Below are 12,569 nucleotides of genomic sequence, written 5' to 3'. Positions count from 1 at the left end.
CAAAGTTAGCACATAATTGTGTTTTCATTATAATTATCATAATCTTTTGACATGAGCCAAGCCCGGTGCTTGTGAGCATTTGCATATTACAGGAGATGTGCTTTGTTAAAGAACAGGCATGTTGTTAAGTGCTGCCATGTGTGATTTTAAAGCTGCTCAGCTGTGATTAGGAGTGGCGTTTCAATCAGTAACTTTTCCAGCTCATTTAGGTTTGTTGTCGTGTATACTCATGGCAACATGCTTTCATGATAAATTACAGAAGCTTTTTCATTGATTTCAGAGCTATTTCAGAGCTTTAACATCATCATGGAAATAAAAAGGAATCACATTTTTTCATTTTAGAGGTTTCTATTTTTAATTTAGTTTGCTATACAAATGAAGTGTGATTACATGATGAATTTCATTTGACTTATATAAAATTGCATTTTCCCACTCCTGTCCACAAACCCTATACGAACAGATATGCAACCTTTTTTTGTTCATGAGAATGTCTTAATTAACTACACAAACATACAAGAAAACGAAGAACAAACTATGTGCAATAGGTGATTTGCTTTTTTATGTTTTTAATTCATTTATGAAGCCACTCCGTCACGTATTATATTGTTATATTACAACGCTATTACATTTGTGCATGTAGTTAGCTTATTTTGTTGTACTATAAATAAAACGCCTGACAATGTGCTGTGAAACACCTATAAGTATTGTTGTATTCTGCCACAATTCTCACCGATGTGCCCCCAACTCGTAAACTCCAGGCTTAAAGAAAATCCAGAGCTTCCCGCTCGTATTTACAACTTTGTGTTACCTTTCAAGTGGGTCCAAGATACATTGAGAAAGTAGCTGCAATTGCTGTTTGTTCCACATGGCGTCTCTGTCACTCTCTCAGCACTATCTGTCTCTCCCTACAAAACCTTCTTCTGCTTTTCTGTCTCTCTTTTTCTCCATGCATTTCATGGTAATCATCATTTTGATACCCTATCAATCACAGCTGCTTTATGACTCTGTGCATATATATTTATTTCTCTCCATATATCCCCTCTCTTCTCCATTAAATCTTTAGTTTTACTGGCCGGAGTGTCTGTCTCCTAGAGTCACTGGAGTCGAGTCATCTGAGGTCAATGATGGAATCGTTCTTCAAGCAGAGATCTGTGAGATCCAAACCCAACAGAAGAGTCTCCGCTAACTCTATGAGTTTTGATGAGTTCTTCTCCTCTCTGAAAGAAGTGACAGGCCAAGACTACCAGAGAAGTGACGTGGAGGAGTTATTCAATGAAGTCAGTGTTCTTCAGTTTGTGGTTATTTACTTGAACTTGTCAGGTCTGTTGTAGACATGTGGACTTGTTATGTCTGTCTTTCAATGAGTAGAGTTACATGTACCTGTTTGGGCCCTATTATATGACCGCTATCAGAACACCAATGTCTTCTTTTGTACAGATGGACATCTCTTGCGACGGTCGTGTAGGATGGCAAACGTTCCACAACTTCCTGTATCAGCATTACAAGCATGTCATAGACACAATGCAGACCTGTAAAACTGTACCCATCTCACAGCCTTTAATACACCACTGTACCTATAACAAGGTGACAACTTTTATATAACATTTCTAACTTTGAGTCCATTAATTATGTGTCCTTGACAAAACCACCTGTTATTACATCTATCTGTCTGTCTGTCTGTCTGTCTGTCTGTCTGTCTGTCTGTCTGTCATTCTGTCTGTCATTCTGTCTGTCTGTCTGTCTGTCTGTCTGTCTGTCTGTCAGTCATTCTGTCTGTCTGTCGGTCAGTCTATCTATCCGTCTGTCTGTCTGTCTGTCTGTCTGTCTGTCTGTCTGTCTGTCAGTCATTCTGTCTGTCTGTCTGTCTGTCTGTCTATCTATCCGTCTGTCTGTCTGTTGTTCTATCCGTCTTTCTGCCTGTCTGTCTATCCGTCTGTCTGTCGTTCTATCCGTCTGTCTGTCTATCGTTCTATCGGTTTATCTGTCTGTCTGTTGTTCTATCCGTCTTTCTGCCTGTCTGTCTATCATTCTATCCATCTGTCTGTCTGTCGTTCTATCCGTCTGTCTGTCTATCGTTCTATCGGTCTGTCTGTCTGTTGTTTTATCCGTCTTTCTGCCTGTCTGTCTATCGTTCTATCCGTCTGTCTGTCTATCGTTCTATCGGTCTGTCTGTCTGTCTGTTGTTCTATCCGTCTTTCTGCCTGTCTGTCTATCGTTCTATCCATCTGTCTGTCTGTTGTTCTATCTGTCTGTCTGTCTGTTGTTCTATCCGTCTGTCTGTCTATCGTTCTATCCGTCTGTCTGTCTGTCTGTCTGTTTGTCGTTCTATCCATCTGTCTGTCTGTTGTTCTATCTGTCCGTCTGCCTGTCTGTCTATCGTTCTATCCATCTGTCTGTCTGTCTGTTGTTCTATCCATCTTTCTATCTATCTATCTATCTATCTATCTATCTATCTATCTATCTATCTATCTATCTATCTATCTATCTATCTATCTATCTATCTATCTATCTATCCATCTATCTATCCATCTTTCTATCTATCTATCTATCTATCTATCTATCTATCTATCTATCTATCTATCTATCTATCTATCTATCTATCTATCTATCTATCTATCTATCTATCTATCTATCTATCTATCTGTCTATCTATCTGTAGAATTATTAATTATGTATAATTTCTTATTATTTATTTTTGTTTTAGTCTCTTAGAATGTGTAAAAAAATATTTTTCTGTCTTTCTACTATTCTAATAATAAAATCACTCTCTCATTACATCAGCAAGAGCCTATTATGCGTGTCTTGGCTTTGAATCAGTCTCCATCTATGCGTTACGTCAGCGTCAGCAAGAGAGGAACTCTGATTGTGTGGAACAGTCATCTGAACAACATAAAGCCACTGGAGGTGATATATTAACATTCACAGAATTATATATGTACAAAAATAATATTTTGTATAATAATAACCAAAATAATAATAACCAAAACTTCTCCTTCATCCCTGTAGATGTGTGGTGACCCCTTTAGTAAAAGGCAATATCGTAGGAGGTTCCAGGGTTGGGCCACAGACGCTGTCTACATGGCAAATGTTCACAAGATCGCAGTGGCAACCCTGAGCAGGGGCATCCACTTCTTTGATGTTACCACTGCATCTGGTTTTGAGCAGGTTCATTTGTTCGGTATGAGTCTACAAACTGCTAGATGTAGTAGTTTGCTTCACTGCTTACATTTTGACCTCGTTGTCTGCTTCTCTCTATGTTGTTTCCAGGACTGAGTCATGCTGCTACTGCTCTATGTTATTGGTATGACACAGAGGTAGGCTGCCGACATTTCATGCCCTGGTGTTGAACTGGAATATATTTTAAGCTTGTTAATTCTCCAAGCTGGTTTGTTTTTGTTTTTGTTCACTGTGAGTCATGTTTAATCTGCATCTAGGCTCCAGGAGAAAAGTGTGTGCTGATGTGGGGAGATGATAAAGGCTCTGTGAATTTGCTGTGGTTTCTTCAGCCTTTCAAGGGGCTCTTTGAAATGCCTTTCACCAACCAGACTGGCCCATTTCAAATCTTTATGCCAGTGAGTGTGTGAATCTTCATGTAGGGATGATTGTAAATGATTTTGTGCCAAGCCATGCAAATGTGTGATGTGTTGTTTCTATGAAAACTTTTTATACAACAACAGAAACTTATTTGTTAAAATGACTGCGTTTATTATTATAAATTAATTTCTTCTACATCTAAAATTTCATTTCACTGATGTCTCAAAAATATTTAATGAACAGGATATATCTGCGCACAGTGCACTGATCTCCTATCGGCACATCCCAAAAATCCACAGCGAGCCGATCAACAAAATCCTGTATGAGCCCTGCGATGAGCTCATTATAACATCATCAGAAAGTCCAGCCAGCTCTGTGGTCATCATTGATGTCAATCAGAAGAGCGAGAAATACATTTGGAGAATAGAAAAGGTATTGATATATAGTGTTTGTATTGTACATAATATATGTATTATCTGCACTCTATATTTATCCTCAATGCCAGATAGATAACAGGGGCCGTATTCACAAAACATTTTATCTTAGCACTAAGAGTTCTTCTAAATAGCAGTAAAAGTTCTTAGTTAAGAGTTTTCTCTTAAAACCTATTCACAAAGCAGCTGAGAGCAACTTTTTATTAGGAATATAGACATCTTAAGCTACGAGTAAGGGCGGGGTTGACCTCGTTGCTATGGACTGTCATCACACATACTAACTTTGAACACAGTGATTGGCTGATAGGGGAGTGGTGTCAGTTAATTATTTAATCATATAAATGTTCTAGAATGAGGTATCCTGTTAACATATTAAAATAAAAATGTAAAAATAAAAATGTTGCCATATTCAAATAGAGATTTTAAAAAGTAGGCCAAGTTTCACTAATTAAACAAGTATACGTTCAGCTTCTTACTGATGTCCTCATCTCACAAGATTGCAGAATTCAAGCAACAAATGATGTTTAATAAATAAAGTTCAGGAGGAGGACTACCTAATCAAAGTAAAAACATTATACACAGCCGACTCATCTAGTAACCTCGACAGCTTTCTGCATCTCTCCACCACCCCGACTACTCACTCTCGAAAATCTTTATGCCAGTAAGTGTCCAGCTGGGGATTCGGGGGAGAACTCTGGAGAAATTAGCACGCCAAATAGGCTTATTTTACTCTTCTACTCTATCTGATAATTTCTAAGTGTGAACTTGTGAAACAACTGTCACAGGTAATCAGATATTGTGTCTTTTTTATTTGCTTATTTAATAAATAAATATTATTAATGGGATTTTTGCCTTGTTATTATGATAGGACAGTGAGTATACATGAAGTGAAGTGGAAGAGAGAAAGGGGAGAAAGTTCCGCAACAGCCATTATGATTGTTTGTGGTTTGGTCTTAATGACTTAGAAGTCCTCTTGACTACTTCTAACATTTCACATATTTAGGAGCTGGTTTTAGCGCCAAAATAATGCATTTTATTTTATTCACAAAATGCTTTGTGAAATACTCTTAGAGCAAATATTTTGACACTGACATTATTTTTAAGAGTTTCTCCTAATTTAGCAAGTTAGGAGCTACTTTTAGCCTTAAGATGGTTTGTGAATACGGCTTCTGATAAACACATGGATGGAAGGGTGGGTGGATGGATGGACAGAGACAGACAGAGAGACAGATAGATTTACTAACCGATAGACAGATATCTAAATAAAACAGGTAGGTAGGTAGGTAGGTAGGTGGGTAGATAGATAGATAGATAGATAGATAGATAGATAGATAGATAGATAGATGGATGGATGGATGGATGGATGGATGGATGGATGGATGGATGGATGGATGGATGGATGGATGGATGGATGGATGGATGGATGGATGGATGGATGGATGGATGGACGGAAGGACTGACGGACAGATAGATAGATGAGCTTATTTGTAGGTCACTGTTCAAAGGGATGATGTTTTCCATGGGAAAAGACAGTCACAGACCATTTACAGTAAAACTAAATATATACTCATGATTCAGAGAGGTTGTTGTTGTGGTTTTTATAGTGAGTGTTCAAACCCCAATAAAACATCTACATATAGTTGTTTTGACGAATACTAAAACAGACTATTCCCCAGTATTTTCCATTCTGTAATATTTGTAGAAGTAATAAGCCACCCCCACAGTAGTTACACGTTTAATTTTGTATCTTTTTTATGTCTTGTTTTATTGTGTAAAACAAGAGGACTGTGACTCACTCATTAGTCAGACCAAATTGCAACACGACTACCAGAAAGTAATGACACAAAATTTGAAACCCATTCACTGTGTCTTCATCTCCTTCTTCTGCTGTAGGGAGTCAAAAGTTTTGACTTCAGCCTCTCTCTCGGTCTGCTGGTAACTGCTGGAGTGGGTCCTGCTGTCAGACTGTGGAACCGCTTTGTGACCTCCCGCCCAACTGCGGTTCTGCACAGTCACCAGACTTCTGTGGTGGATGTGGTTATTCACCAAGCATTGGGCAAGATCTTCAGCTACTCTAAGGACGCTGTTAGTTTTCCACTTGCTAAATGTCCAAATGAAGAACATAAAAGATCCAGGGGCTGGATTCATAAAAATCTTCTTAAGAAGTTTTCAAATATTTTCTAAAAGGGTACATAACACACAGTTTTTACCAATCTCATGTTAATTTCCGAAAATAGCCGAACTTGTGGAGACGTGCAGTGGGCGGAGCTAAAGAGTCACAAGCACACACACACAATACATCATGGCATTATCCCTGGATAACTTTAGATTCACTAAACATTTGTGTTGTTTGCATTATATAAACTTGCGCACCGATTGCCAACAAAACAGACATTTGATGCATGCGGTTTCACTCACCGCCTGAGGTTTCCACTCATGACCGAACAAACACACACACACACACACTTGCAGAACTCCGTTGCTGCTCCGGAAAAACAAACTGCATCCACTGTTTCCTTAACGCTGGGTTATTTGGAAAGCTTTGGAAAGTTATCTTTCCCTCACAACCAAAAAACACACTTCTTTGTTGACACTGTTGATTTCGTGCTTTAAAATCAAAATCAAAGTGCTGCTCTTGCTCTCGCTCTCGCTCTGGTTCATGTGCACACGCTCATACAAGGAATTTCGCCTTTTATGATGTCATACAGGCTCATACTCTGAAAACACTTTCCAATTTTTAATTAAACTTTGTGTATTATATGTTGAACACAAAAGAAGATATTTTGAAGAATATGGATAACCAAACAGTTGATGGATCTCAGTGACTTCCATAGTATGGGGAAAAAAATACTATGGAAGTCAGTGTCTGTAAACAGTCTGGTTACCAGCATTTTTCAAAATATCATCTTTGTGTTCAACAAAAGAAAAACTCAAACAGGTTTGGAAGAACTTGAGGGTGAGCAAATGATTTTGGTGAACTATCCCGTTAAGCCTTAAGAACAATCTTGAGTAAAAAGGAATACAATATTTTCTGTTGTAGGAAATAATAGTAGGAAAATAAGCAGAATATAGCAGTTAAGAAGATTTGTATTTTTGTAAATCTGGCCACTGGTGTTTGGTTTTCATTAGCGTAAAACTGGGCAGATTTGTTTTGCATCAAAAGTTTAATTCCAGTTTGATGCATTAGCTGTTTGCATGAGAAATGGAAATCATGCATTGCTTACATGCTATAAAAGTCAAAGATAATTAGTTGAAACGCAAATTAATAATAAATATGTCTCCTTTCAGGTGCTGAATATATGGGATATAAATTCTCAACAATGCATAAAGACAATTCAGCTGAAATTCCCCAATATCCAAGCATGCTTTTCCCCAGAGCAGGGCAGCTTTCCTCTGCTCCTCAACCTGACAATGGATCCTGTGCTCCTGGTGACCTGCAGGGAGTATCTGGCAGTGCTTCGACTGACAAAATCCCAAAAAACTGAATCCAACAACAAGTCTGGCCTGTACACCTGTGCCCTCTATAATCCTCATCTTGCACAGGTTGGTGTTTGGATTTGTTTGATAGATGGTTTGTGGACAGAACATTATAGGTTCTCATCTTTAATGTGTATTTTGTGCATGGTCGAGGTAATCACAGCCTGTGCTGACTCCACATTGACTGTGTGGGATGTGAAGACAGGAATTAAGATGATGGAGGTAAGAAATGCTCATGGGAAGGAGGAGGTTTCCTGTATGGCACTGGATGTACACCAGCGCAGACTGATCTCTGCGGCCACCAATGGCACGATCAAGGCAAGTGTGAGTTTACCACAAGTTTGGGTAAAAAATGCTAACTCAATTAGATGCATTGGTAGTAGTTAGGGCAAAGGTTATCGGTCTGACATGCTCCATTTTCAGGTGCTCCAGGATTTGCCAAAGTGAGCTTCATGCTTACATTTTGTTGTTGCATATACTTTTTAGCAAGTAACAGTATATTGCATAACTGTACTGTAAATTACATGCAATGCTAAATGGCTGGAATGCACATGACAATCTGAACAGATTTTAAAATGCTAGGAATCATACACTGAGTCAGTGGTTCGTTACAGAGAAAAACGGATCATCATACACTAAACAGCTGAGGATCACTACCAGACTTTCATGTTGCTCTAAACTCACCCAGACCACGTGCCTCGTTAGGAGACGCATGACAAATGAAAACAATAAAATAGGCTCAAAATATTCAGAATGGTTAATATCCTCTAACTGGATAGAATCATAGTCTAAAGCTAAATAATCAGAGTGTGTGCCCAGCATACATAACACAATTTCTTTGAAAGCTCAACTCTGACTGCCCAAAATCTGCAGGCTGGCCATGGCTTTGGTGTCAGTTCCTGTACAGACTGTAAACCAGAACAAATGTTGTGTAGTGTATTTAAACATTAAAGGGGGGGTGAAACACTCAGTTTCAGTCAGTGTCATGTCAATCTTGAGTACCTATAGAGTAGCATTGCATCCTGCATATCTCCGAAAAGTCTTTATTTTTTTTATAATTATATAAGAAAGATGCGCTGTTCCGAGTCTTTCCGAAAAAAGCCGAGCGGGTGGGGGCGTGTCATGTGAGCGGAGCTAAATAATGACGTGTGCAGCAGCGCGCTGCAGTGAGGAAAGTGAGTCGCTCTGTGAGGAAAGTGATTCGCTCTGTGAGGAAAGTGATTCGCTCAGTGAGGAAAGTGATTCGCCCGCCGCGTGAGGAAAGTGATTCGCTCTGTGAGGAAAGTGATTCGCTCAGTGAGGAAAGTGATTCGCCCGCCGCGTGAGGAAAGTGAGTCGCTCTGTGAGGAAAGTGATTCGCTCTGTGAGGAAAGTGATTCGCTCAGTGAGGAAAGTGATTCGCCCGCCGCGTGAGGAAAGTGAGTCGCTCTGTGAGGAAAGTGATTCGCTCAGTGAGGAAAGTGATTCGCCTGCCGCGTGAGGAAAGTGAGTCGCTCTGTGAGGAAAGTGATTCGCCCGTCGCGTGAGGAAAGTGATTCGCTCAGTGAGGAAAGTGATTCGCCCGTCGCGTGAGGAAAGTGAGTCGCTCTGTGAGGAAAGTGATTCGCCCGTCGCGTGAGGAAAGTGCTAATACAGATCGACCGCCGGCCTATCAGTGGGTAAGTCAGTAGCTACTGGTTATATCACCTGTTTAGCATCCTACAAGCCAGCGCTTTGATGGGCGTAGCCTGTTGCTTTCGCTCTCTCCCTCGCTCTCTCTCACGCGCTTCCGGTAGAATTGTCCGTAAGGCCCATACAAGGAAATTCCGCCCCCACTAACGTCAAAGGGGACGCATGATCTCAAAAAACTTGCCGAAACTTATGACTAACCGGAAGTAGTATTTTTGACAAAGAAATACTCCCATCAAACGTCCACCTTAACTTTTGAAACTTTGTCTATGTTTAGTATGGGATTCCAAGTCTTTAACAGTGTAAAAAGATCAGTATGCATGAAACAGCATTTCACCCCCCCTTTAAGAATAACCTGGTGCAGAAGTTGCATAGAGATAGAGTGCTTTAGTGTTTAACTTCCTCAAAAAAACCAATACTTTTTACATTTTAACAATAAAAAATATATATTTGTACTATATTATAAGGCAAAGCCTTTTTTAATTTGTTTTTGTTTATAGTATTATTATTGTTGTTAGTTAACATTAGCCTAGAAATCTAGACGCAGCCTAGTGGCAGCAAATCTAATATGCCCGTGAGTGTCGTCTAGCAACTCTCAATACCCTTCTGAGCTGTAAACGCCAAACCCTTGTTGGGCCAATCACATCGTGTATAGAGTCGGTGGGCGGGGCTTAACGACGGCTGAGTTGCGTTTGGGTGCTTCTAGTAAACACAGAAACTGGCAAACGGCGGTCTTTCGAATCAGCTTTGACCGCGACTCTGGAAGACTTGGAGTTAAGCTTTTCTCTGAGAAAAGAACAAAGAACGGCACTGAAGTCATTCTTAAAAAGGGAAGATGTGTTCTGAGTTTAGCCGACCGGATACGGCGAATGTTTAATCTGTCAACTAGCTCCGCTTCACCTTCGCTGCTCTGGTTGGTTGTAGCGCTATCCTATCGCGTGGAGAGGGAGTTTGAAAGACAACCGTTTATCCCGCCCCTCGGATTGAGCTGTCAATGGTGAGTTTCCAGACCAAACATCTTGATGTGGGTCTGGCTTGTCAGGCTAAGTTAACATCTAACAATGAACAATGTTAGCCTACGTCATTTAATAATCTTCAACATATAACATGATCAAAAAATAAAAAAAATTATTTGTGTTAACTAACATTAATAAATGCTTTCATTAAAATACATTGCTTATTTGTTAGTTCATATTAGATAATGCCCTCATTACAGTGCCCCTATTATGGATTTTCTAATATTACCTTTCGTGCAGTGTGTAATATAGTCTTCGAATGTAAATGTTCTGCAAAGTTGTGAAGCCAAAAGTGCATGATAAATAAAGTTATTGTCTCTTAAAAGAAAGAATCGACTCTGAACCACATATACGAGTTTGTATTTCAAATCCCAATAATTTATGGATACAAATTACTAGATAATACATTTGCATAATGCCCGCCACACTAGTTCTTCCAATCAGTCATCGGACTCGCACTCGGATTGATATGGTAAAAACCTTTAGAGAGACTGATTCATCCGTTATCTATCGAGTCGTTTGAGAATCATTGAAAAAGGTGGTGATGTACAATGTATATTATGAGAAAATAAAAACAACATTGATGGATGTAAACCTGTTGTAGGATACGCAACATTAGAAACCTTTAAAATAGCATCATAGGGGCACTTTTATGACGTTTGAATTAAACGTTGATGGCTGAGCTTTGTAACAGGTACATTTCCTTGCTATAGGTGTGGAACTTACTGAATGGCCTCAATCTTCATAAGCTAGAAACTGTCTCCAACACAAAGGTCACCGGGATCATTTGTCACCATGATGACCAGCTTCTAGCCACAGGCTGGAGTCGACAGATCACTCAGTATAACATTGCGTTTTCAAAGGTAAGGGCCAGTTTGAGTCTCAATCATATTATAATATAATATAAATATAATATAATTAATGGCTGCTTAAAAGGGCTTTCAGCCAGAATACACACATAATGTGCTCTTTTTTCTGGTTATGGCTTTCATTTTCTTCAATTGGTTGTGCTTTTATGCTCATACCTTGAGACATCTATGACAAAAAGTGGGTTTTAATGGTGGTCTGACATGGCAAAGAAGCAGCAGAACTGGAGATTTACTAAAGTGTATCTGTGAGTGCAGGACATCTATGTCAAAACAGACCTGACCTGGAAGTCTGGTCCTCAGCACAGAGAAGATATCCTGTCAATGGATCACTGTCTAGGTCTGGGACTTCTGGCTACTGGGAGTTACGATGGAGTGATCATTATATGGACTCTGGCTCTTCAGAAGCCCATCACACAACTGCAGAGATCCCAGCAAGAGAAGTTAGTATCAAATTACATCGCAGCAAGCGGCCATACTATGAAATATGAAAAAATTTTATTCTCCTTGCTTTTTTTAAAAGAGCTGAATGTACTAAGTAAAACTACTAAATGCTAAACTCCCTTAAATGCACCTAGACTATTTATGTAGAATAAGTATTCAGCAGCTTGCTAGCCAATCATAACACAGGTAATTTACAAATGAGCAAAAACAGCCTGTTTTGTTGTAAGGGTCAGAGTTTCTGCATAAGAAAGCATGACTAATAACATATGTGGAATTCAGAGGGTAAAATAATACGCTAAAATGTAGGGAAAGTGTAGAATGCACCCTCTATTATATCCCTGCAAGGAGCATAGTAATTATTTATATGTGGTTAAATATGGAGTCATTTCATAATTAAATCATGCACAGTGGAGGAAAGAAGATAGCGAACATAAACAGAAGCTCAAATGAACATGCTTATATATACTGTTTTGTATGCTGTTAATATGTTCATAAAGACTAGTTCTCAGTTTATTTTAATACCCAGATTTTACATTGATGTGGCAACCTAACACCTTGTTTACTATGCACAAGTAAAGAAAATTGAATATTGTAATATATTAATATTACCATGGAATGCCTAATTAGCAAAAGGATTCAAGTGCCATTGTCTGAATAGGAAAATTTCAAGGAGTCCATTCTCTCAGCAGCTACTAATTATCACAACAAGATGATTAATTTAGCTATTCTAACCAGACATTATGATTACGTGCATTTAACAGACCTGAGACATGTTTTTAGATTTTGAACCACCAGTTGAGAACATAGACTGTAAAAAAATAGTTGAGAACCACTGCTTTAAAGGCGTAGTTCACCCAAAAAAATTAATTCTGTCATTAATTACTCACCTTTGTGAGTGAGATGAATATTTTGTAAATAAAATGGTCAATTATTATTTTTGTGCAAACAAAGCACTTTGTAAAATTGAGGTCAAAGGGGACATAACACACAGTTTCTGCCAATTCTGTTAATCTTGAGTATCTATAGAGTGGTATTACATCCTTATATGATATGGATGGCATGCCATGGGTGGAGTTTAACAAACACACACACACACACACACACACACAAACAATACATCATCGCATTAT

At 38.9% G+C, this 12,569-nt stretch overlaps 1 protein-coding gene across 8 annotated transcripts in view; it reads left to right on the top strand.

Annotated features, from left to right (window-relative positions):
- LOC137056263 (cilia- and flagella-associated protein 337) overlaps positions 1-12,569 on the top strand; it is a 38,814-nt gene that overhangs the window by 2,297 nt on the left and 23,948 nt on the right. For 4 of the 8 annotated variants that reach the window (XR_010900275.1, XM_067430297.1, XM_067430298.1 and 1 more), the window contains 11 exons: positions 1,064-1,277; positions 1,438-1,584; positions 2,782-2,904; positions 3,007-3,178; positions 3,268-3,314; positions 3,435-3,572; positions 3,778-3,966; positions 5,862-6,053; positions 7,257-7,763; positions 10,843-10,992; positions 11,254-11,438. Coding sequence is in view for 7 of the 8 variants with exons in the window: in XM_067430297.1 (XP_067286398.1) it covers positions 1,064-1,277; positions 1,438-1,584; positions 2,782-2,904; positions 3,007-3,178; positions 3,268-3,314; positions 3,435-3,572; positions 3,778-3,966; positions 5,862-6,053; positions 7,257-7,763; positions 10,843-10,992; positions 11,254-11,438 (2,064 nt within the window). In the remaining variant the exon portion in view is untranslated. The remainder of the gene's footprint in view (positions 1-1,063; positions 1,278-1,437; positions 1,585-2,781; positions 2,905-3,006; positions 3,179-3,267; positions 3,315-3,434; positions 3,573-3,777; positions 3,967-5,861; positions 6,054-7,256; positions 7,764-10,842; positions 10,993-11,253; positions 11,439-12,569) is intronic. The other 4 variants (XM_067430300.1, XM_067430299.1, XM_067430302.1 and 1 more) reach the window with 3 other exon arrangements.

This window comes from Pseudorasbora parva, chromosome 21, assembly GCF_024679245.1.
Source record: "Pseudorasbora parva isolate DD20220531a chromosome 21, ASM2467924v1, whole genome shotgun sequence".
Taxonomy (NCBI): domain Eukaryota; kingdom Metazoa; phylum Chordata; class Actinopteri; order Cypriniformes; family Gobionidae; genus Pseudorasbora; species Pseudorasbora parva.
This window is presented reverse-complemented; position numbering and strand designations above follow the sequence as displayed.